The sequence below is a fragment of the Perna viridis genome, chromosome 2 (genome assembly GCF_037379345.1).
Source record: "Perna viridis isolate PV_CMFRI_1.1 ecotype Kerala chromosome 2, ASM3737934v1, whole genome shotgun sequence".
In the NCBI taxonomy this organism is placed as follows: Eukaryota; Metazoa; Mollusca; class Bivalvia; order Mytilida; family Mytilidae; genus Perna; species Perna viridis.
Genome location: NC_142446.1, coordinates 15592298 through 15616212, shown reverse-complemented (window position 1 = coordinate 15616212; position 23915 = coordinate 15592298). Strand labels below are relative to the sequence as shown.

Here is a 23915-nt window from a genome sequence, read left to right as displayed (position 1 = left end):
CTTTTATATTGGACAGTTTAATTTAGATATTTTCAAATAAGTATTTCAACTGTAAATATAATTGTTAGCTATTGGAAGCAGAAAAGTTGAATGAACAATTTATGTCATTATTTCACAGTCATGTTAAGTATTGGTGTCTGAGGAGTTAATCGATAGCATGAATAATATTCTCAAGATCATAAATATTGCTGATAAGCAAAGACAAATGTAGTGACCTATGACCTACATTAATATACACCCAACTGTTATGTACAAAAATAAATGACAATAAACTTTCATGCTATTTGGCTACGAATTTAACGAGAAGTTAAGTAATTTTCCTAGCAGAAATTTAATAAGATCTTTGAGAGATCTTTTGGATCAAACATTTTTTTTTTTTTATTTTATTTTTTTTTTTCGGCTTTACAAATGGAGTTCCACCATTTCAAATACAGATTTTAATGTTTTGTATCTTATGTACTGTATGTTTACTCCTTTAATTTGGTCAAATTTTGCTTTTGTTGGCTTCGTAAAATTGTCTGCAGTATAGGGACTAGATTATTTTTCTTAAGACTGCATATGTGGGTGTGTAGATAGGATATTGTGTGCTTGCTCACCATGGTCCTTGAATTCAATTTAATTCATGGAAGTAGTGTTAAATAAATAAATGAAAATATTTCATTTGGATTTTAAGTTTTATCTTGTCAAAGACATAAACAAATGTCAGCCCATTTGTCTTAACATGTTTCTTGCCTTGTTCAGTATACTTCAAACTTTACAAAGTTGTTTGTTACAATGGTTTAATGGTTTGTATACTTTTTGGACCAATTCATTTTTTGGAATTAAGTGATGTGCTGTATCTTAAAAATGCCATATTTGAAATGGTACTGATTTACTGGTACTACATTTTATAGACCTTAATTTTATGCACTATTTCAAAGTAGGATTTTACCTTGACAATTCTATTCTTACTGTTTATTTATCTTTCACTTAGTTTGTTGGGCTTATAAAGTCATTTCTAAATTTCAAATTTACAGAATCCAACAAGAATTGGTCATCAGGTGATTGGAAGGATGGTCTTCCAGCAACAGTCTTGAAAAATATATCCCAACTTGAGACTCAGACAGACAAACTCAAGAAAGAAAAAGACCAGAAACAATTTCAGCTAGAAAGTCTTGAACAGGTAGATTTTGTAGATGGAATTCACCTTCATTTGTAATTGTAGCAGTCATGGCGAAATTCGACGGACCATCAGACATGACGGGTACTTTTAGCCGCTGGTCCGGTAAAATTTGCTTGATTTCCGGACCAGATGTCCAGACACCCCTCAACTGGAACTTCCAGTTTAAAGATGGTGTCCAAATCAAGTAAAAAAGCAATGCAAAATTATTGGGGGTTTTTTTTCGGTCAGGTAGATAATTGTTCGGTTCAGCAGATTTTGTTAGGTTGCAGGACCAAATGTCCGACAGGTCTGTTGTAGACCAAAAAAAGTATACTGTGATTTTATTATGATTTATTTTACAATTTAATTTTCTTGGTTTTATGAATAAAAGTCATCATAGAACTACTTGCTTTTCAAGCACAATATTATCCAAGTGTCACTGTCAGAGGATGCCTCTATATTCATAGTTGAAACCATTTTATGGCCATAAGCAGCTCACCAGAATGCTTTATGATAAGATTTAGGTAGCTTATTGCTGGTACCTTCTATTCTTGAGACCATAAATCGCTATTAAGTTTTCAAGTTGTTTTATTTTATTTGAATTTATTAGGCACTTGCTAATCAAAAGAAAAAAGTTGAAGAAGAAAGGAATCTTGGAAGCTCATTGCAGCGAGAAATTCAAAATTTATCTGATTCCTGTGAGGAAGTAGAAAAGAAAAGACAGAAGCTAGCTCAAGAACTTCAGATAAAGGAAAACAAACTGTCTGTAATTGAGGGACAGTTAAGTCATGCAAAGGCACAGCTTGATTCTGAAAGTCAAAAGGTAAGTAGAAGACATCTTACTGATTGATAAAACAACATTGTATCATTATTAGAGATACTTTACTGACAAAGACTTATTTTACATACAGTGTAAACAAAAATTCATATAATATTATATCCCAATTCATAAGAGTGGAGTCTATATTTCAAAAACCTTGTTTATCTGTCAGTCCATCTGTCCAATACACTTTTCTGTAATAGATTTCTAAGCTTCTATTGGAAGGAATTGCATAGATATCATGACTTGTACTGTGTCTCCCCTTTCCAGGTTCCTCGCTTATTTACATCCTGAATGCTGTTGACTTAGTAATTTTTTAGGTAATGCATAATGGAATTTGTTTTAAAAGATTTTCTCAGCTTCTATTGGAGGGAATGCTTAGATATTTGGTATATTGCTTTTGCAGGATGACTTGCACTGTGTTTGCTTACTTATCTTGATTTCTTATTTGACAGAAATGGTTGAGCAGGGGTATTCTCAGCATGATGTAGCTTATACATATTTTGAGTGATGGAAAGTATTTGAAATGATCAACTACATATGGTGGCTAACAATCCTACAAAATTTTAACAAAATCTGTTAAGTCTGTTAAGTTGCATCCACAACCTGTCCTAATAGTGTTGAATGTACAAATTCAACCAAGTCCCATAGCTCCTGTAAAATTTGTCAAATGAAAATGGCGATGCAATATAAACAAATTTATAACAATATTTTCATTGTTTTTTTAAATTCAAATTTTTCGTTTTTGAGTTACAGGAATTTATTTTAAAAAGGGGCTGTTTTTCTGGAACAATAATTCAAAGCACTTTCACCAATTACAAAGAAACATGGAAAAATGTGTATATCTATAATGATATGCTCTTTCTCCCTTTTTATACAACTGCAAAAAAAAATTTGCGATAGTATATAAGTATGGTGCTTTCGTCGTCCATAGACACTTGGTTTTCGTGTGATAACTTGAGTATTAATTGGTTGGTCTTTATAAAACTTTAAAGAATGGTAATGAACCACAAAAGGAAGGTTGGCATTGATTTTGGGGTTAATAGCCCCAACTGTTTTAGAATAAGGGGGCCAAAAAAAGGGGCATAAACAAGTATTTCATAGAATTCAACTATAAAACTCATGTAAAAGCATAGGAATGTCTATGATATTGTTCCACAATATTCGATACCATTAAGTTCAGACTTAAATGATTTTGTGGGTAGAGATTTGAATAATGGAAATTAGGGGCCAGAAACTTGCATTTTCCTGATTTCCATACGATAACTTGACTATTATTGTTTTTTTTTGGTCCAGTTAAAATTATTTTTATTGGATACCTTATAAAAATCTGTGCCTGCATTTTCCAATCAGATTTCAGTTACCCCTTAGGTTTTTCAAGTTATAAGGGGTAAAAGAGGGCACACCTAAAAAATCAAAATTTTTGGTCTGATTTCAAAAATTTTTGTTTTGTGTCTGCCGCAACATCGAAGGGGACTTAGAAATACCAGTGTCTGTCTGTCCGAACCATGTGGATGCAACCCATCAGGGACTGCTGAATGGATTTTGTTTCCAATTTTGTAGGATTGTTAGTCTCCAAATGTACAGTCGAACTTCACTCACTCGAACTTGTATGGCTTGAACACCTGGGATTTCTCAAACAATTCCAAGTACCAAAATTTTCTCCTATATAATCAATATAAATAACCTTGGATTTCTCGAACACTCGAACTGACTAGTCAGTCTGTTCGGTAATAAATCTTAACCCTCACTAACTCGAATTCGTCAGCCATTTTGTCAGCTTGGGTAATAAAAGATGTGAAAAACTGAAACCCTATCATTAATCAGTATCATTTTAATTAATTACATGTAATATTTAAGTCGTTACTAATTAGGTAGTTTTGACCTTAACATAACACTGATTAAAGTTCGAGAATGTTCCAAAGTCGGTATGATAAAAGCATGAAAAAAATTGGATGAAAACAAATTATTGACCAAGGAACTTGAACTCTGAACATTTTAAAAAGCGAACACAGCATTTTTAATGTCCTCAAATCAACATTATCTTCAGAAAGCGAACAAAAAAGATCCACAAACTAACAAAACTTGGTAGGAAGTAAGCAATTTCTAAGGATAAAGTCAAACTCGCACCGGCAACAAAAAAAAATCAGGAAATACATGAACTTCAGTTTCTCAAACTCCTGATAATCGAACACATTTCAATGGTCCCTTGGAGTTAGAGCTACCAAGGTTTGACTGTAGTTGATCATACTCAACTGCCATTTTGATTCAGCAAATTTTGTGGGAGTTGCGGGACTTTATGATTATCACATGGTTCACTAAAGGAACAGTTTGTGAACACAACTCCTTGGAGCCTGCTGAATTGATTTTGTTCAAATTTTGTAGAATTGTTAGTAACCATATGTAGTTGTTTGTATTGCACCACAGATTTGATTCAGCAAACTTTACAGAAGTAAAGGTACTTTGTTTTTGTTTTTGTTTTTTATCTCAATGGATTTTGATATAAATATGTTGGAGTGTTAGTTATAATTATTCAGGATTGTTAGTCACCATATCTAGTTGATCATATTCCAGCACTGTTTTGATTTGGCAAATTTTACAGGAGTTATGGGACTTGGTTGAATTTGTACATTCTACACTATTAGGACAGGTTGTGGATGCAACTCCTTGGAAATCACTGAACAGATTTTGTTCAAATCTTGTAGGATTGTAGTCACCATATTGCGCCACCATTTTGTGCCGACAATTTTAAAAATTTTACAGGCTTTGCACTCCAACTTTTTTTGAGGCGGTGGGGGATGTATGGTATGTGCAGCAATGTTGTTTTTTTGGATACATATGTAGCTTGCCTGCATTTTTAATCAGGTTGCAGATATCTCTTATGGTTTTTGAATTAAAAGGGGTCAAAGGGGCCATATCCCAAAAAAATCAAATTTTTAAGTTTGATTTTGAACATTTTTAATTCAAGTTTTGTGCTCAACGAAGCTTTTATTTTATTTATTTATTTTTTTTTTCAATTCCAAATTTTTTGTTTTCAAGTTATTGAAATTAATTCATTGCAAACTGGGGAGTTCCGGTTTGACACAATGATTCAAAAACTTGCACCAATGAAACTTTGGGTAAGTGTATATATCCATAGCAGAAAGCTCCCTTTTATTATTAATTAAAAAATTATAATTTTTTGTTTGAATTCACTTACAGGAACTTGTGTGATACATCAGAAATTTTGTGATATTTTATCTAAATCAGCTTGGTTAAACCAATCCTATTTTTTTTTTAAGTATAAGATTTTAAAATATGTTCATTTATATGTGTTATTCATGCACATGTATATGCTTATAAATGGAGGATTGGTAACAAATCTACAAAGCAGCATAGCAGCTTGGGAAATTTTTCTTATTCATTGTGTTGCCTAAGTGTCAGTAAACAAATCTTTCATTTGAGGGCATCATTAGTGTCTCCCTGTTGAGTGTGGGGCATCACTTCATCTAGTTTTAGTTTTATATAAGCATCTGAAAGAATTTTTATGAAATTTTTTTTAAAATGGCAAGATTTAAAAATTTGACATGTGAGTTCTTGTCCCAATTTTTTTTTTATTCTACAAGCTGTTTTTTACTTGTACATGAGAGTGGGATTTTCTTTATATGTTCAGATTTATATAAAATTACCCATCTTAAAACTTAATTATCCCAAAACTGAAGAGAGCAAAATACAGGTATTTACCAATCTACTAAGAAGTAAAAAAAGTGCATAATGGAAAGAAGAATATATTCTTAAAAGAAAATAAAACATGCATTTCTGAAAGATTTTGAAAATTATGTCATCACAAAATAAGCTGTTTCAAAGGAAAGTCAAACAAAACTTTTAAAAGCATTGTAGTGCATAAAAGTCATTTTGAACATTTTATCAAGAAGCAACAGAAGAGAACATTCATTGGATGTTGAATTAATTTTTTTTTAAGTTTTAAAGTTGTTTCTTAGGTGTTCTCATATTTTCCTACTTGAAAACCTGTTAAAAAAGGGTTGAAAATTACACAAAAATTGTAAATTATTTATTATTTATTATTACAATTTTTCTATAGCGCTTAATCTAAAACAATATTACTCAAAGCACTTTACATCACATCACATGTTTAAAAATATACATACTAATAAAAATATAATACATTAGCACACAAAAATATATCAGAGTAGTAAAACTTATCTAGCTAACTAGTAAAGTTAATAAATTTGAAATATTTACAATAACAAGAATATATATAAATGAATCATAGTCAAATTGAGTAAAAATTTATGGAGTAAATTTGGTAAAAAGTCTAAAATAAGTTTGTTATTTAAAAAAAATTTCAAGTAGAAGTTTAAAATTTGAAATCTTATGATAAAAAATTAACTATTTCCAATTAAAAAATAACTTTCAAAAGAAATATATGTGCTACTAAAACATACAGTGTACCCATAATAAAAGAAACATATCACCAGTTAAAACAAAGGTTCAATTATCAATAGCAAACAAACGTCTATGGCAATAAGTATCACAGAAACGAAGGGCTTAAAAATGATTGTCGGAGTTTTTAACTTCTTTTTTAAAATAGACATTGATTTTGCATTCTGCAGTTCTTTTGGTAATGCATTCCAAAGGGTGGCTGCCGCATTATTGAATCTTCTACTGCCGTAGCTTTTGGTTCGCACAATAGGAGTTACAAGTGTTAAATTGTTTTCAGACCTTAATGATCTTGATGGCCTGTATAAGTTTACAAGTTCATTTAGATATAGTGGCACTTCTTGTTTCATGGACTTGAAAACAAACAACAGAATTTTGTATTGCACCCTGTACTGTACAGGCAACCAAGTGTCGCAGTAATGTGTTCATGTTTCTTTTTTTTATGTTACCACTCGCATAGCAGTGTTCTGAACCCTTTGTAGTCTGAATGACACAAGCTGGTTGTCCATAGAAAAAAATGTTAGTTTTCAATCATTATAACTGATTACAATGCTCCTATATCATGCAACCAAAATTTTTTTGAATACATTTGTATTTTGGAAATCAAAACTATTAAAATCAAATCAGGGGTTCAAATTAGTGGTGATCCAGGGTCCATTACTCTCAATATTTGTAATTGACACTTTTGTGGACTTTTGATTTCCCTCAAGGGGAAATGAATTCACTACTTATGAAAGTAAATTTGAACCCCTGCAAATTTTGTAATTTTACCTTATCTTTAGGCCTCATACAAGTGACTTTTGCCAAAGGGGAGTTTAGGTTTGCACTCAGTTCATTCAGCAGTCCAGCAAATCAGTTTTCTACTCTTTTTTTATACCCCCACTTAGAAGGATAAGGGGGTGTATACTGTTTTACCCTTGTCCATGTTTCTGTAACACTTTTTTCTATCAGTTTTCTCAGCAACTACTCATCACAGCGGCTAGAAATTTTAAAAGATTCTTCCTATAGGTATGCCATATAGTGGGATCCATTTAAAAAAAAATATGACAGCAACATCCTTTTTACCAAGTATTTTGTTTATTTTCTGACTATATTTTTGCAAACTGAAATTTTTATCATATTTTTTCTCAGCAACTAATTACAGCAGCTTTAAATTTTAACACATTTTTTCTTCTAGGTATGCCATATGGTGGGATTCATTATAGGAAAAATTTAAAAACAAATTCCTATTTGCTAAGGACTTTGTTTATCTTTTTGTACTTTATATTTTTATATGCCCGTCTAAGATGGGACATATTATGGCATACCATTGTCCATCTGTCATCCACACTTTGGACAATAACTCAAAAACACTTTCACCAACTTTTATGAAACTGGTGAATTGTTCAAATCTTTTGACATAAGCTCCCTTTAGATTTTTTATAAATTTCAGATTTTTCGTTTCCGTGTTATGAATTTTTATACTTAAAAAAGTGGGATTTTCAAGCTTTTGGACAATAACTCAAAAACACTTTCACCTACTTTGATGAAATTATCGTGTATTGTTCATATCTATTGACGTAAGCTCCTTTCAATTTGTATAAATGTCAAATTTTACGTTTCCTTTTTATGAAGTTTTACTCTTTGAAAAATCGTTGAATATGATAGTGCCAAATTTTATGTGCATTTTTGTTTTGCATTTTTTTTTTTTGGAGGGAAGGGTATTTGACAGGGCTCACAGTATTTCTAGTTGATCATATAAATTCATTGTAAGCATAAGGACAAGTTAAAAGGGCAATGGGCGTATCATGTGCTTAAACCGCAACTTTTTATTGAAAGTTTAAATTTTTATCACATTTTTCTTAGCACCTACTAGCTGCCTGAAATTTTAAAACATTTTTTTTTGTAGCTATGCCATATGGTTGGATCTATTTTTGGAAAAAATGGACATTTGTTTACAGAGGACTTTGTTTATGTTCCTTATATCGTGATTGAAAGCAGGGCTACCACTTGTGAGCCATCACTCACAGATTTCTTGTTCCTTGCTTGCACTTATACTTTTTATATTTGGTACTTTGCTTTACCACGGCAAATTACAGATCAGGTTAAAATTTTGTTCAGGTCCATTGATTTTTTTGCTGAGTTACGGCCATAGGAGTTAGAAAATTAAAGCAGAAATTCAGTTTTCCACATTTTTTTTTGTCATGCTTGCAGATACACATTTATTATTTGGTACATTGCTTTACCATGACAAGTTTCAGATCAAGTTTGGATTTTGTTTGGGTCAGTTGATTTTCTTATGAGTTATGGTCCCTTGGTTTTGAACCTTTTTTTCCCAGTTGGAGACTGTATTTCCATGCAATACCTTCAGAATGCTTGTTTTAAAGAATTTTCATCCTATATCCTGCCATTGGTATATCAATAAGCTAACAAGATTACTTTAAATACCCATTTGTCCCCTGGTCCTGATTTGATTGTAGTTGCCTAAATCTAGTGACATCTACAAATTTGGTAAATTAAAATTTGTGTGTAAAATAAACGTATAAAACTGAATATGACAGTAAGCTGCCACATGATTTTAGGGGAAAGGTGTTCAATAAGTCCTCTAATATTGGAAAAATCTTAATACAATTAACCCCAATGCTATCTGATAATAAAAAAAAGCAAAACAATAAATAACAAAACTATGAGATTTTATTTGTATATAGAACTAGTCAACCACACCTAGGATTATACTATGGATATTAGTCCACCACACCTGGGATTATACTATGGATATTAGAACAAGTTCACCACACCTGGGATTATACTGTGGATATTAGTCCACCACACCTGGGATTATACTATGGATACCTTGTAAATGATTATCCTATAATGGATTTGGTTTTCATAGTTTCCCGTAATAAAATATTTGGATTTAGATCTTTCCCATGAAATTTATCTATATTTAAATTTGAATGTTTTGTTCTAATTCTACAATAAAGGTGTGTGAACTTGATAGAAAATTATGGAATGGATAGATTGTATAGTTTTACTGACAATTGGATTACACCACTATTACAGTTGTCTTTAAAATTTACACATCCATATCTCTCCTACATACATTGTATGTTAAGTTGATTAATCAACATATTTATTACAGGCAAGTAAACTCCAGATAGAATTAGATAAAGCAAGTCAAGAATACCAAGATTACATGAAAAAGATGGAACAGACAGCAACAGAACAGGGCAAACTTCAACAGAGGGCTCAGATAGCTCAACAAGAGCTACAACATGCTCAAGAATCAGTAAAGTAAGCAAGAATCAATTTTACACTGTAAAGTTCAGTATAGGTGCCTTTCAGATTGCATTTCATTGTACTGGTCACCAATATGATGTTCTTTTAATGTTGCTAAATTGCCACACTGACTTCAATTTCAATTTCAGTGACTTAATATTTTGAAAAATGAACAATTTTCTCTGTCCATATATTTTTAATACATGTAGGTAAAAAATGCTTGAAAAAGATTTTTATAATTCTGTGATGAAATGTATTTGTTGAAGATTGTATGCTCCCTTTCATTTAAAATGTTTCTGATTTGGATTTGTGATATTTTGAACAGTTGTACATACATATTATATTTTTTTTGTTGAATATTTTTGATGGAAGGAAGTGCTGTTTAGATTTGTTTTGTTACCTCACCAGGCCAAAGGCATATATATTTTGACAAAATAAAAGTGTTCAGCATGATAGGATCTATCTCTGATCAAATTTTGGTTTTAATCCGTTAAGCCATGTTGGAGTTATTGCCCTTTTTCAACGATTTTTGCTACTTTAAATGTTATTCTTTCAAAAATCTTCTCCTCTGACACTACTTGACCAATTGAAACCAAATTTTTATGAATGTTCCTTGGGGTAGCCTGCATAGAACTGACGTGGGGATTTTTTATCCATCAAAACACATGGTTGCCGTTACTAAAAATAGAACATAGCGGTCAGACAGCAGATTTTTGCATATATCTCCAAAACTGTTAGGTTTAGCTAAATTTTGACAGGGTAAAAGTGTTTAGCATGATGAGCTCTATAACTGGTCAAATTTAGGTTTTCATCCGTTAAGCCATGTTGGAGTTATTGCCTTTTTTCAACGATTTTTGCTATTTTTTAATGTTATTTCTTTTCAAAAATCTTTTCCTCTGACACTACTTAACCAATTGAAACCAAACTTGGTATGAATGTTCCTTGGGGTATCCTGCATAGAACAGACATGGGGATTTTTGATCCATCAAAAAACATGGTTGTCGTTACTATAAATAGAACATAGCGGTCAGACAGTAGTTTTTTTCATATATCTCCAAAACCGTTAGGTTTAGGCAAATTCTTTCAATAGCTGAAATGATCCTTATTATTAGGACTACAAAAGTCTTTAGGGATAAAAGTTGTCAGATGACTCCTTGTAAGAGTTATTGCCCTTTAAAGGGAAAAAATGACTTTTTTTTTAACAGTTTTCAATCAATATCTTGAAAACTATGATAATTGTTGGACAACTTCTTGTTAAATTTATTGCCTTTGAAAGGCAAAATTCAACCAGGTGGGCGATTCAGGCTCCTGGGAGCCTCTTGTTTTTATTTTATTTCATTTCATTTTTTTTTGTTATTGCTTTATAATTTTTCCCTTGAAAATAATGGGACTTACCAGGATAAAGTTGGGGTATTATGCATTGTGTTACACAAGTGTGAAATACAGTGAGATATTAAAATACAGTAAAACCCACTTTCTGTGCAGGCAGATTTTGGCATAATAACAAATTTGTCAATAAATTGAGTTTGATAAATAAAAAAAACTAGAAGTTTACTTGATGACAAAAACTTTGTAATGACTGACAGACTGACATCCAGAAGATGACATGTGACGACTGACAGTTTAATTTGATATGGAGATTTTTTTAATTTGTTGTACCCGAACATTTGTAAACCATAGATACAATGCACTTTTTATAACTTCTTGCACTGCATTTTGGTGACATTTTTTGGCCGGGGTACTCTGCTCATGGTTATTGTTGTAAGAGTCCTTGTTCGATAAAGTAAAATGTCACTGACAGTTCTACTTTTTACTGGTAAATCACAAAATGATAGGCGTTGATATAATGAACAGGTTGTTTATTTACTTAATTACAGCCATGTACTTCTGTAATCAGTGATGTGTACATCTATTGATTGGTGTTGTGATCAAGATTCAATTAACTGTAATGTGGTTGTTTGATCTTTGCATAGCAATATGCAAGTTTGGCAGTAAAACAGGGGTTGTTTACATATACAGAAATCGTGACAATTAAACATTTGTGGCGATATGCTAGTTGTCAATTACTCATGGGTCATTAAATCGGAATTTTACTCTATTAAGAGTACCCAGGGAACTTATTTTTATTTTTTCAACATTTCTGAAGATAGATAATAACATTTACATGTACAAAAAAAAAAATAAAACTAAGTTACCTAGGTACTGTTTTTAAATTAGCTAGTAACTAACTTGTACTTTTATGATTATTATACAGTTAAGACCAAACAAAAAAGAAGAAAAATATGTCAATGTGTCACTTATGACCAGCACTTCTAAGTCAGAATAATATAATTTATATAAATGTCATATCATCACAAATCAATGTTCAGAAGTATGTATCAGATTTTTATGTTGTAGGTGGTTGAAATTTAAACATAATCTGAGAAATCAAATGTGATTACTTTGCTGATACTGGTATTTTCCTTAAAAGGAATTAAAAATGATTTATTGAGCCATGATTTATTTCAGTGCTTTAAGGAAGTCTGAAGCTGATTATCTGAAGAGACTAGAGATGAAGACTGATGAGTTTGAAAAGACAAAGGAAGAATATAGATTATTTAAAGATCAAGTGACAGAAAAAGATAAAATGTTGCAAGGTACATATTTAAAAATTCTTACATTGCACATTTTTATACACCCTTCTAAGACTGGACATATTATGGTATACCATTGTCTGTCAGACAAAAACACTTTCACCAACTTTTATGAAACTTTGGTGAATTTTACATATCTATTTACATAAGCTCACTTTCAATTTTTATAAACTTCAGATTTTTCGTTTCCGTGTTATGAATTTTTTTCCTTAAAAAAGGGGGATTTTCAAGTTTTCAGGCAATAACTGAAAAACACTTTCATCAACTTGTATGAAACTTTGGCGAATTGTCCATATCTATTGACATAAGCTCCCTTTCAATTTTTATACATTTCAGATTTTTCGTTTCCGTGTTATGAATTTTTATACTTAGAAAAAGGGGGATTTTCAATTTTTGGCACAATTACTCAAAAACACTTTCACTAACTTTTATGAAACTTTGGTGAATTGTCCATATCTATAGAAGTAAGCTCCCATCTGATTTGTATAAGTGTCAGATTTTACGTTTCCTTTTTATGAAGTTTTACTCTTTAAAAAAAAAAGCGGGAAATGGCCAAGGAAACTTTATTCGTTGATAAATGATTTAAAATCATTTAAAACAGACCATTTGTTATGATGATTGACTAATTATCCTTTGTAACCTTGTCAGAAAAGTGTGTTTTGAACAAGAAGAAATGTATGGGTGAAAAATCAAGACAACAAACTTAGTTGAACTTGAGGTAGCCTTGATAGTGCCAAATTTTTTGTGCATTTTTTATTTACTTTTTGTTTTTTTGTTTTGTTTTGTTTCTTTTTTTTAATGCGCTTAAAGCGCAGCTCTTTATTGTATCTTAATGAAACCAAATTCGTACTTATGTATTAGTTTAAATTTTTAAATAATAATGAAAGAGCCAAAGAACACACATATTTAATGAGTGATGTCAACAAGTTGAATTGTCTAGCATTCTTAGCATGTGTTTTTCATGACCGTCCATTGATTATCATCTTTAGCTCAAAATTTCAAGTGAGCTTATGCCACCACTTAGCTTCTATCGTCTGTTGTTTGTAAATTATTAATATTTTTCTCAACTACATGAATATTTTATGACTTATTTTAACCAAACTTGAAACATGTTTAGTAATGTATCTCTACTAATCCTTGACCAGGGTGTAGCAACTTGCCATGGTGTATGAAAGGTAAAAGAATATGAAGTATGAATATGACACTGTTACCCTTGTCATTAGTAAAAAAAACTAATGATCCAGTAAATAGAACCTGTTGTGCCTTTTGGAGAAACTAGTTAAAATGATACACTTGATTTACAGTAGAAAATACATGCTAAAGTATAAGAAAAGGTTTATACCATGCAATACAAAGTGTGTTCTAAAATGTCATTTACAGTGTTTGATAAAAGTACTTTTCCTTCTTTTTTCAGAGTCTAGAAAGAATTGGCAGCAAACTGAACAGAACATCAAGATGCAACTTCAGGAGAGGGAAAATGAGAGTAAAACTGCCATTGAGAAAATGTTAGCTATGGAAAAGGAATATAAACAAATGCAGAATGAATACAGAGGACTTCAGAATCAGATCAGTGATAATAAAGCTACAATTGAGAAGAAAGTGAAAGAAATACAACACCTGACACATCAGCTTAACCAGAGTCAAGAGGAACTCAATGTATTACAAGGCAAACTCACCAAAACTTCAGATGACTACCAATGTCTAAGCACCAAACATGACCAACTGCACTCCAGTCATCTGACAATGACTACACAGGTGCAGGACATGAAAAAACTGATGGAAAATAAAGAAGGGAACATACTTGAACTACAGAGTACAATAGATAAACTTCAGAAAGAGAAAGAAGATCTTGAAAGTAGTCATCAAGGTGAAGTGAATGACCTACAGCATAAACTGCAGCAAGCACATGCAGCAACTGAGGACAAAATGAAAGAAGTCACAGCTTTGGAAATGCAGTTGCTGTCTGTACAGATGCAGGTTGATAATTGTACTCAGGACAGTATTGACAATGTAAAACAGATGGAAACAGACCTAAATGAAATAAAGTCACAATTGGAGAAGAAACAAGACTTATTGGATAAAAAAGAAAAAGAACTTTCTGAGTTGAGAGATCATATAGATTTGATGGAAAAGGATTTTGCTGAAAAATGTCAGGAATATCAAATAATGCAAGAAAATCTTGATACCACAAGCTGCAAAGTTACTGACATACAAGCAAAATTTGATCAAATCAAAGAAGCTTTAGAGATCAAAGAAGCTAAGGTAAAAGAATTGGAGCACGAATCTGAGTCTCTGAAAGAGAAATCTTCTCAAGATTGTTTTACTTTGACATCTAAAGCTGACATGCTAGCATCTGAAGTAGGGAATCTTTCTACTGAAAGAGACAAACTTGTTAATTTGATATCACAAAGAGATGGACAGGTTGAAGAATTCAGGAAGGTCAATGATGAAATTAAAAGAGAAATATATACACTTCAACAAAGTCTGGAACAGAGTGAGGGTGATAATGAAGAAGTCACTAAACAACTTTCTTCAAAGTCTATTCAGTTGGAACAGGCTAATGAGGCTTTACGGCAGTCTAGATCCAGAGTTGATACATTACAAGAGGAATTAATTCAACTGCAGACTGAGTATGAGCATCAGATGTTAAGTAAAGAGCAGACTTTCAAAGAACTGAAAAATCACATTAAAGAATTATCTGAAAAACTTGAATTGACTGAAACTGTCCTGACTGATAAAGATGGTGAAATTAAATTGATGCAAGATGAAAATAAAGATATGGAAATAGAGGTGGGAGATTTACAGAAAAAGGCAGAATGCAACCAAGAGAAGATAAATGAGCTTTTGTTAAACATCAGTAATCTTAATGAAAACCTTTCAAATGCTGATAATACTGTTTGTCAGAAAAACATAGAAATAGATGCACTTCAAAAAGAGGTATCATCAATCAAGGAAAACTACACACAGAAAATGCAATCCTTAGATTATGAAAAAGCTACCTTCACTCAACAAATAAGCATACTATCAGAGGAAAAGGCCAAGCTAGAAGACGCAATCAATAACAGAGACAATTGTTTGGCTGAAATGAAGGCTACAAACCAAGAAATAACTTTAAATCAAGAATTACAGATGCAAAGTCTATCAAACCTACAAGAAAATAATGAAAAACTCCAAGAACAAGTTACTAATCTTCAGACAAAACTTCAGCAAGCAGATGAATCAGTCTCTTTACTCAAAGAAGAATTACAGGGAACCCTGAAACAAATGACAAGTATCAAAACAGAGGCAGGTGATGAACATGCAGTCCTTACTAATCTAAATTCTAAATTGCAAGATGAACTTCAAGAAGAGAAAGATAAGAAAAACAAATTGGAGGAGCTAGTCAGATGTAAAACCCAACAGTTAGTGTCCTTAGAAACAGAGCTGAATAATATGTCTTTATCTAAAGAGGGAATCACTAAACAGTGTGAAGACTTGACAGATAGACTCAAAGAAATTAAAGCTGAATGTAGTGGACTAAAAGAACAGCTCTTACATGCTAGTGATGGACTTCATCAGAAAAATATTGAACTGGAACAATCACATACACACATAGAGACACTCAAAAATGAATTCAGTGAATCTAGTAGTAAACTTAATGCTGACTGTCTTAATTTAAACCTTCAACTAGTCTCGCTTTCTGAAGAAAAGGAAAAATTACAAAACCTCTTGCAGACCAAAGATTTGGCTTATGAACAACTGAACCAGACCTGTGGGGAGATGAAAAATGAACTTGATATGGTATCAAAGAAAGCAGGGTGTCTTCAGACTGAGTTAAATAAACAAAAAGATTTATATACCAATAACTTGTCTCAAGTTCAGCAGGCAGAAGAATCTGTCTCTCTGAAAAATAATGAATTGTCAAGTTTGAAGGAACAGATGTCTGAACTTAAGAAGGAAATGTCAGTTTGTATTGACCACAGCACTTCAGAAAACACAAAACTTCGAGAAAATGTGGACTATTTAGAGACAGAGAAACACAAGCTGAGTGATTTAGTCAGGTCTATAAAGGAAGAGAAATCTACATTAATGCAGGAGAAGGAAGACTTAGGAGGCAAATGTCAGCAGATGCAGGCTAAGTTAGACATGCTGCAGATGGATCTTGAAGACCAGGAGGAAGGAATGGGAAACATGCGAGAAAAAGCCAGCAAACTAGAGGAGACTGTTAGTAAACTAAAGGAAGTCTTACACACTAAAGATGATGATTTGAAAACTACAAAAAATGATCTAAATGCTGTCCTTCAAAAGTTGGATCTTCTGACCAAGGAAAATGAAAGTCTGAATCAGAAAAATATGACTTTGGCTGTACAGTACAAGCAGCAAACTACAGCTCTTAATGAGCATGCTGAATGTCTACAACAGCAGAAAGAAATCATAGGAAATCTACAGGAACAATCCCAGTCACTAAAGAACCAGCTGGATAATCAGTCTGTCATAGGTGAAGAAAAAGAAAAAAAACTGATAGAAACAAGGAGTAAATGTGAAGATCTAGACAGAGTTATCACAAATGTTAAACAAGAGCTGGAAGTGCAAACTCATGCTTTGAATGACATGGAAATTAAGTGTCAAATATTACAGGAAGCATTAGATAATAAACAAACAAGAATTTTGAATAATGAAGCAAGAGCTGTTGAAATGTCAAACCACATAACAGAATTAGAAAGTCAAGTAACAACTTACAAATTTCAGCTATCAAACAAAACAGAAGAAAATATAACACTTGAAAATAAAGTTGCCAACTTGATTGAAGAAATGTCAGAAAAAAATGATGTTATCAACAAAAATGAATCTGTTGTGGCAGCACAAAAAGAATCTATAGAAACCATAGAGACTAAGGTCAAAGACCTCATATTTGAGAAGGAATGTTTCAGTGCAGAGAACAAGAAAGATATGGAAAACATGCGTATCAAGTTAGAATTTAAACAAACAACTCTTGATCGTAAGACTAATGAATTACAGAAAATACATTCAAACATGACTGAATTAGAACAAATGGTTGGAAGGCTTAGAGCAACTTTGGAAGAAAGGAATAAGGAATACAGTTCATTGTCAGATCAGTGTGTGCAAGTTCAGCAGTCATTAGATGACATGAACCAGCAAATGACTGATAAAAATGATCTTTGTCAGACATTAAGGGACTCCAATGAAATGCTAGAAAATAGAATGAAAGATGTTCTGCAGCAGTCAGAAATGAAGGAATCGGGCATGACAAAAGAAATGGACACATTGAAAGGAGCAATGGAGAAAATGGAAGTCGACTTCAGTGAAAAGGAGTCACAAGTGAATCAGATAAAAAGTGATATCCAAAATATGCAACAGCAATTAGATACAACAAAAGCTTTGTGTGAACAATATTTGGCTGAAAATGATGCAATGAAAACAGAGATTCTGCATACACAGTCAGAAAATTCTAGCTTGAAAGACCAAGTTGAGGAGCTAAGGAGAGTCATCAACACTCAGACATCAAAAGCAACTGATCTTGAGAATGAATTAAAACAAAAAAATGACCAGCTGCTTAAGGAGAAAACTGACTTGAGAGAGGAAATGAACAACTTAAGTACTGAGTTAGATACTGCTAACAGTATATGTGCTAAAAAATCAGAGGAGATTGACTGTTATAAAAACACCATAACTAATCTTGAATGTAAACTAGAACAGTTTAACTCAGAGTTTGGTGCCCAGAACAAGGAGATTGAAAATAACAATGTGGAACTGAAGTCACTCCAAGGTCAACTTGCCTCTGCAATTCAGGAGAAAAATGATGCTTTAGAGAGGGAAAAGAGTGTGGAGAATAACCTAGGAGTCAGTCAAACTAAACTGTCCCAACAGGAACAACTTTTGTCAAAGCAACTATCAGAGGAAGAAAAATTAAAAGAGGTGATTGAAATGTTAGAGAAATCTAAAGAGGAAATGAAAATTGAGATAGAAAATCAAGATTTTGACACAGAAACACAGAAAAAGTTGATGAAAGAGAATATTTATCAGTTGAATCAGAAAGTAGAATTGGTTGAAAGTAAACTACAAGAAGCTGATCTCAAAATATTGGAAAAACAAGAACAAATTAAAGACATTAACACTGAAAAATGTGATCTAGAAACTGCATTGACTGCTAAAATTATATCAATGGATGAAAAGATTCTGAGATTGGGAGCTGAAAAGTTTGATCTTCAAGAGCATCTGATTCTATCACAATCAAGAGAGGCAGCATTGGATATAGAAATTAGTAGTAGTCAGTCAACCATATCATCATATCAACTACAGATAGCTGACCTAGAAAGTTCTCTGAGTAAGGCAAATGCACTATTAGAAGACAAGGAAGTAAAATATAGTGAGGAGTTGAAACAACTGCAAGATCAGTTGGATATGACTAGATTAAAGTTAACATCAAAAGATGAGATATTATTTGCAATGGAATCTGATACTGAGTTACTCAAGGCAGAAAATAACAATCAAGAGAAGTTGTTGAGAGACAAGGAAAACAAGTATGATTATAAAATCTCCATAATGAATGTGAAGAATGACAAGCTGGAGAGCATCATAAATGAGAAACAAGATAACATTGAGAAACTACAGAAAGATTGTCATGACTTACTTAATCAAAGGGAAATAAACAGTTCTGAGATGAAACAATGTATTGAAATACATGAAAGAGAAAAAATATCATTGATGAAAGATTTTGAGAACCAGCTTAATGCATCACAAACTAGGTTTGAAATTGAGAAAGATGAATTACTTCTGTCATTGAATCAAGCTTTGGAAACCAACTGTCATTTAGAAAAGGAACTTGCATCTGTGAAGACTGAATTAAATGCTTTGAAAAATCTATCCAATGATAAGAATGTAGAGGAATCCCAGATGATTGCTAGTCTACAGAATGAAATAAGGGAACTTCAGAATATAAAACAAGGGCATGAAGAGCATATTGAAGTTGTTAGTAAAGAACATTCTAGTGATAAGGAAACAATACAAAAACTCGACCAATCCATATGTATGCTAAAATCTCAAAATCAAGAACTAAAACTTGCATTGGTCAAAGCCAAAGAGGAACTGTCCTTGAAAACAACTGAAAGTAACCAATTGAATCTCCATATGCAAGCTGAAAAGTCTTTATTGGAAGAAAAAATGTCTGAATTAAAGACTGACTTACAGAAAAACATCAATATGGTGGAACTTTTAGAGTCACAGATGTTGGAAAAAGACCAAGTAAAAACAGAATTAGAAAATAAATTGATGGAGGTTACTTCACAAAACATTCAATTAGAAGATCAGGTTGACAGGCTTGAAATAAATAAGTCTGAAATAGAGGTTCGACTAAAATTATTGCAACAAACCATTACATCAATGACTGCAGATAAAGTCAGCACAGAAATTAGCAGTGAAGAAACCAAGTTTACTATAGAAACAATGAAGAATGAAGCATCAATGTTGCAAGAAAAGGCTGCATCATATGATACCAGAATATCTGAGATGTCTAATGAAATTTTAGCTCTAAAGATGGAAAATGATACCCTTAAACAACAAGTTAAAGAAAGTAATTTTGAGAGAGATACATTGCAAAACTCTCAAAATGAAATAAAAATGAAATACTCAGATGAAACATCATGCTTGAAAGATGAGTTATTTGCCCTTACAGCTGCCAGAGATGACCTCAGGACTGAATTGTCTGCTAACATGAGTGAGAACAAAATGCTTAACAACAAGATAATGAATTTAGAAATTAGTATATCAGAGCTGAAATCCGAAAATGAAAATTCAGCAAGGAAAATTGATTACCTGACATCAGTATCCAGTGGTACAAAAATGGAATACTGTGACATTGAACAGTCTCTGAAGGAAACTAGATTAGAATTGTCTCAATATCAGACAAGATGTGTTGAACTGAAAGAAGAGAAATCCTCTTTAGAACAATGTATTGAAAAGTTGAAAACTGAAATAGACAATACAAGTGAAAGCTTAAAAATATCTAGGGACGAAGTTATTCATCTGAGGAATGAACTCGGTACAGCCAAAAGAGATCTTGATAAACAGATGGACATAACAAGTGAGATAACTAAAGAATTAGATGAAATGAGAGAGGGATATCAACAGAAAGATATGGAGGTACAGGAGGTGAGAAGTACACTTTCATCTAAAGACATCAATGAACAAGACAGAAATAGTGTGACCAACAAATTTCAACAGAAGTTGTCAGACCTTAAATCACAAATGGAAGAAACAGAGAAGGAATATCAACACAGTGTTGAAAGCAAGGATGACAAATTAGTGGAATTAGAAACTCAATTGTCTTCTGCAAAGGAACATATTAGGAATTTGTCTGATCAAATAGAAAATTTCAAAACAAAGCAAAAAGTGTCTGAAGAAAAAATAGCTTCCTTGGAACAAGAAAATGCAAATCTGGAGAAGAGGAAACTAGATACTGAGCAAAAACTAATGGACATCACAGAAGAACTTTCAGGAGAAAAAGACCAGCATCATCAAGTTAGAAATCAAATTAGTACAATGGAAAGAGAGCAGGAACGTTTAGAATATCTTGTGTCAGAATCTCAATCACAGATGATGTCCACACAAACATTCTCCCATGACATAAAGGATCAAGTGGATGACTTGAAAAATGAAGTCAGAACGCTACAGAATTTGTTGAGTGGTATTGAGAAAGAACGTGATCAGATACAAGAAGAATTTCAGCTGGCTTATACTGAAAAGGAAGATCAAAAGGCAGAATGGGAGTGTTGTAAACAGAATCTTCAGCAGGAGATTGAGAAATTAATATTTGAAAAAGACAGCTTGACAGAGAAGTGTAATCAGTTACAGCTGAACTTTAATCAGATGACTGTTGATTTAAAAGAAAGTGATAACAGGAACCAAGAACTTACCAATATGCTGAGAGAGCTTGAAACTTCAAAGGCAGAATCTCAGATCACAATAGATGATCTCAGATCTGAAGTCAATCAGAAAGATTTTAAGTATAAAGAAATGGAAAGAACTGTCAGTGATTTTGAGAATCAGGTTATAAAATTAAAAGCTGATCATGAGGAGATGTTGATGAAAGAATGTGAAAATATGACAGCTATAACTAAATTACAGTCTGAAATAAGCGAATTAAAATCATGCCACTGTACATTGACAACAGAGAAATCAGACTTGATTGAACAACTAAATGCATTGGAACATCAGACTGATAACCAAAAGGTAGATATTGATTCTAAAATTCAAGAAATTTCTTGCCTAAAACTGGAGAATAACAACCTTCAGGCAGAGTTAAAACATCTTACTATTGAGTTAAAAGATAGTCAGAATCAACAAATGAAATATTCTGAGGAGACTAAGACTTTAGAAAAAGAATTGGAAAATGCATGCAGTGATAAAACTAGACTTGAAACATATGTAGAATCAATGGTGTTGGAAAAAGAAAATTTGTTAGAAAGGGAAGAAACTACAAAAGCAGATCTCTCAGAATTTAAAAACACACTTGAGAAACTCCAAGACACCATAAGAAAATATGAAGAATCTATACAAGCCAAAAAGTCTTTGGTAGTTGAGAAAGAGAATCTACTTCTTGAGAAGAGAAAAGAAATTGATATACTCAATAGGCAGATGGAACAGGTAAAGTCCGAGACAGAAAGGTTTACTGAACATATTGATAGCCTGATTAAGGATAAGAAGTGCCTAGAATCTGACATTGACACCTTTAAAGACATTATTGAAGGACTTGAAATGGACAACCAGGCATTGACTGCTGAGAAATCAACAATGGAATCTGAGCTTAAGATTGTATTTACAGAAAGGGATGATCTGATCACAAAAGTAAACATGTATGAACAAGAGCTAAAGGATGTAAACTTCAACAAATACAAAGAGATGGAAGAAGAAAAATCTGAATGGAAAACAATTAGGGTGGCCTTGGAAGACAAGGTGGAGAGCTTAAATGCTGAGATTATGGAGTTACAAGAAAAACAAATGACACTATCTCAGGAAGAAGATTATTGTAAATCTGAGATAAATAGGCTTGAAGACAACCTGACTGAATCAGAAGCTAAATGTTGTGAGGTAGAAAGTCAGGTCAGTTCTCTTCAAGATAAAATAGATTTTCTGGACAATGAACTCAGTGAATTCAAAGACAAATGTGTTGCATTAGAAAAATCCAATATAGAGCTTAACCAGGAAAAAGAGAAACTAGCCATTGACCTAAATGAGAAATTAAAAGATGGTCCTCAGTTCAGTGAGAAGTATGAACAGACCATTGAGGAGGTCAGAAGTCTACAGAAAGAAGTACAAGTGCTCACTAGTGAAAACATCAGACTTGAACAACATAATGCCACAAAGGAAAGAGAAAAAGAAGAACTCTTGTCACAATTCTTAAGTTTAGAGGATCAGAATGCCATCCTGCAGAAGTCTAATGATGCTTTAAAATTGGAGGTAAGTCTTATTTTCTCCCTGTTTTATTTGTAACTAAAAGAAATAAGCAGTTGTTTGAATTAAAGAGTGTCTGTTTATTGTTCAATTGTTCATGTTTTTAAAAAGGGTTATGAAGTGAAACATTAATAAGCACAACTTAATCAAGAAAAATTATGAAGTTAGGCTACAACTTTTTTCTGTCCATCAGATATTGCCATTTATGAGTGAGGAGTGAATAGACCCCATTTAGTATCTCGTTCACTGCTTGATGTATTCATATGAGACTTCTCTCAGTGAATGAGTACCAGTATTAAGTAATGACAATTTTTATTTTTATTTTTTCAACCCAAAATAAACTAGGAGTTTTTAAAACCATATAAACAAATTAATATTAATAATTCTAGTATGCACCTACTATTTTGTTTTTCCAAGATGAATTAAGATGGTTTCATTAGTGTAGCATGAAATTTTGCTTGTTATTGAGGTTGGAGCAAGGGGGTGGGGGCATTAGTATCTCTAAACTTAAGCTCCTTAACCAATATGAATCACAGTAAAACTTTCAGAGAATTATTATTATCAATGCTATTGCAATCTTGCTACTTTTATTTTTTTATCTGAAAATAATATTTTTATAATTTGCAGGTTTGATTTGCTCAAAATGGTCTTAAATATAGAGTACATATATTCAGTTTGTATCAAAGGGAAATTTATAAAAAAATAAATGTTTTTTTTTAACTACGAAATCAACTTCTTTATTGAATAAAGTGTCTGTTATAATATGGATAGATAAACCAAGCTACTATCAATGTTCCCTGTATTATTCCACCCATGGTGATAATTAGCTGCAAATCTTACAAAAAAGAAATGCTATGTACATCTTCGATTTAAAATTATGGTTAAATGCATTAAGAAATTGTAGATGTAATTTGGAAGCATTGACTATCCTTTTGCTCACTGTTTTTGAGGCATTTTTTTAGGTCAGCAGTAATTCAAAAGAAAAAAAAAAAGAAAAAACAAGAAGAGTAAATTTGACTTTGATATTTTTTCTCCAAACAGGAAAAATAGTGTTGAAATGTTCTGTCAACAAAAATGTAGCTATAATGATAAATCCAGAGACATTTATTACAGGCGCAGGGTTCCAGGTCTCCATGCAATGAAAAGTCGAAGCTTTTCATCATGTAATGCAATG

At 32.3% G+C, this 23915-nt stretch overlaps 1 protein-coding gene across 2 annotated transcripts in view; it reads left to right on the top strand.

Annotated features, from left to right (window-relative positions):
* LOC148623800 (uncharacterized) overlaps window positions 1-23915 on the top strand; it is a 51987-nt gene that overhangs the window by 16371 nt on the left and 11701 nt on the right. For both annotated transcript variants that reach the window (XM_088565911.1, XM_088565912.1), the window contains exons 7-11: window positions 1017-1162; window positions 1752-1964; window positions 9523-9674; window positions 12168-12295; window positions 13707-22747. In XM_088565911.1, the coding sequence (XP_088422037.1) occupies window positions 1017-1162; window positions 1752-1964; window positions 9523-9674; window positions 12168-12295; window positions 13707-22747 (9680 nt within the window). The remainder of the gene's footprint in view (window positions 1-1016; window positions 1163-1751; window positions 1965-9522; window positions 9675-12167; window positions 12296-13706; window positions 22748-23915) is intronic.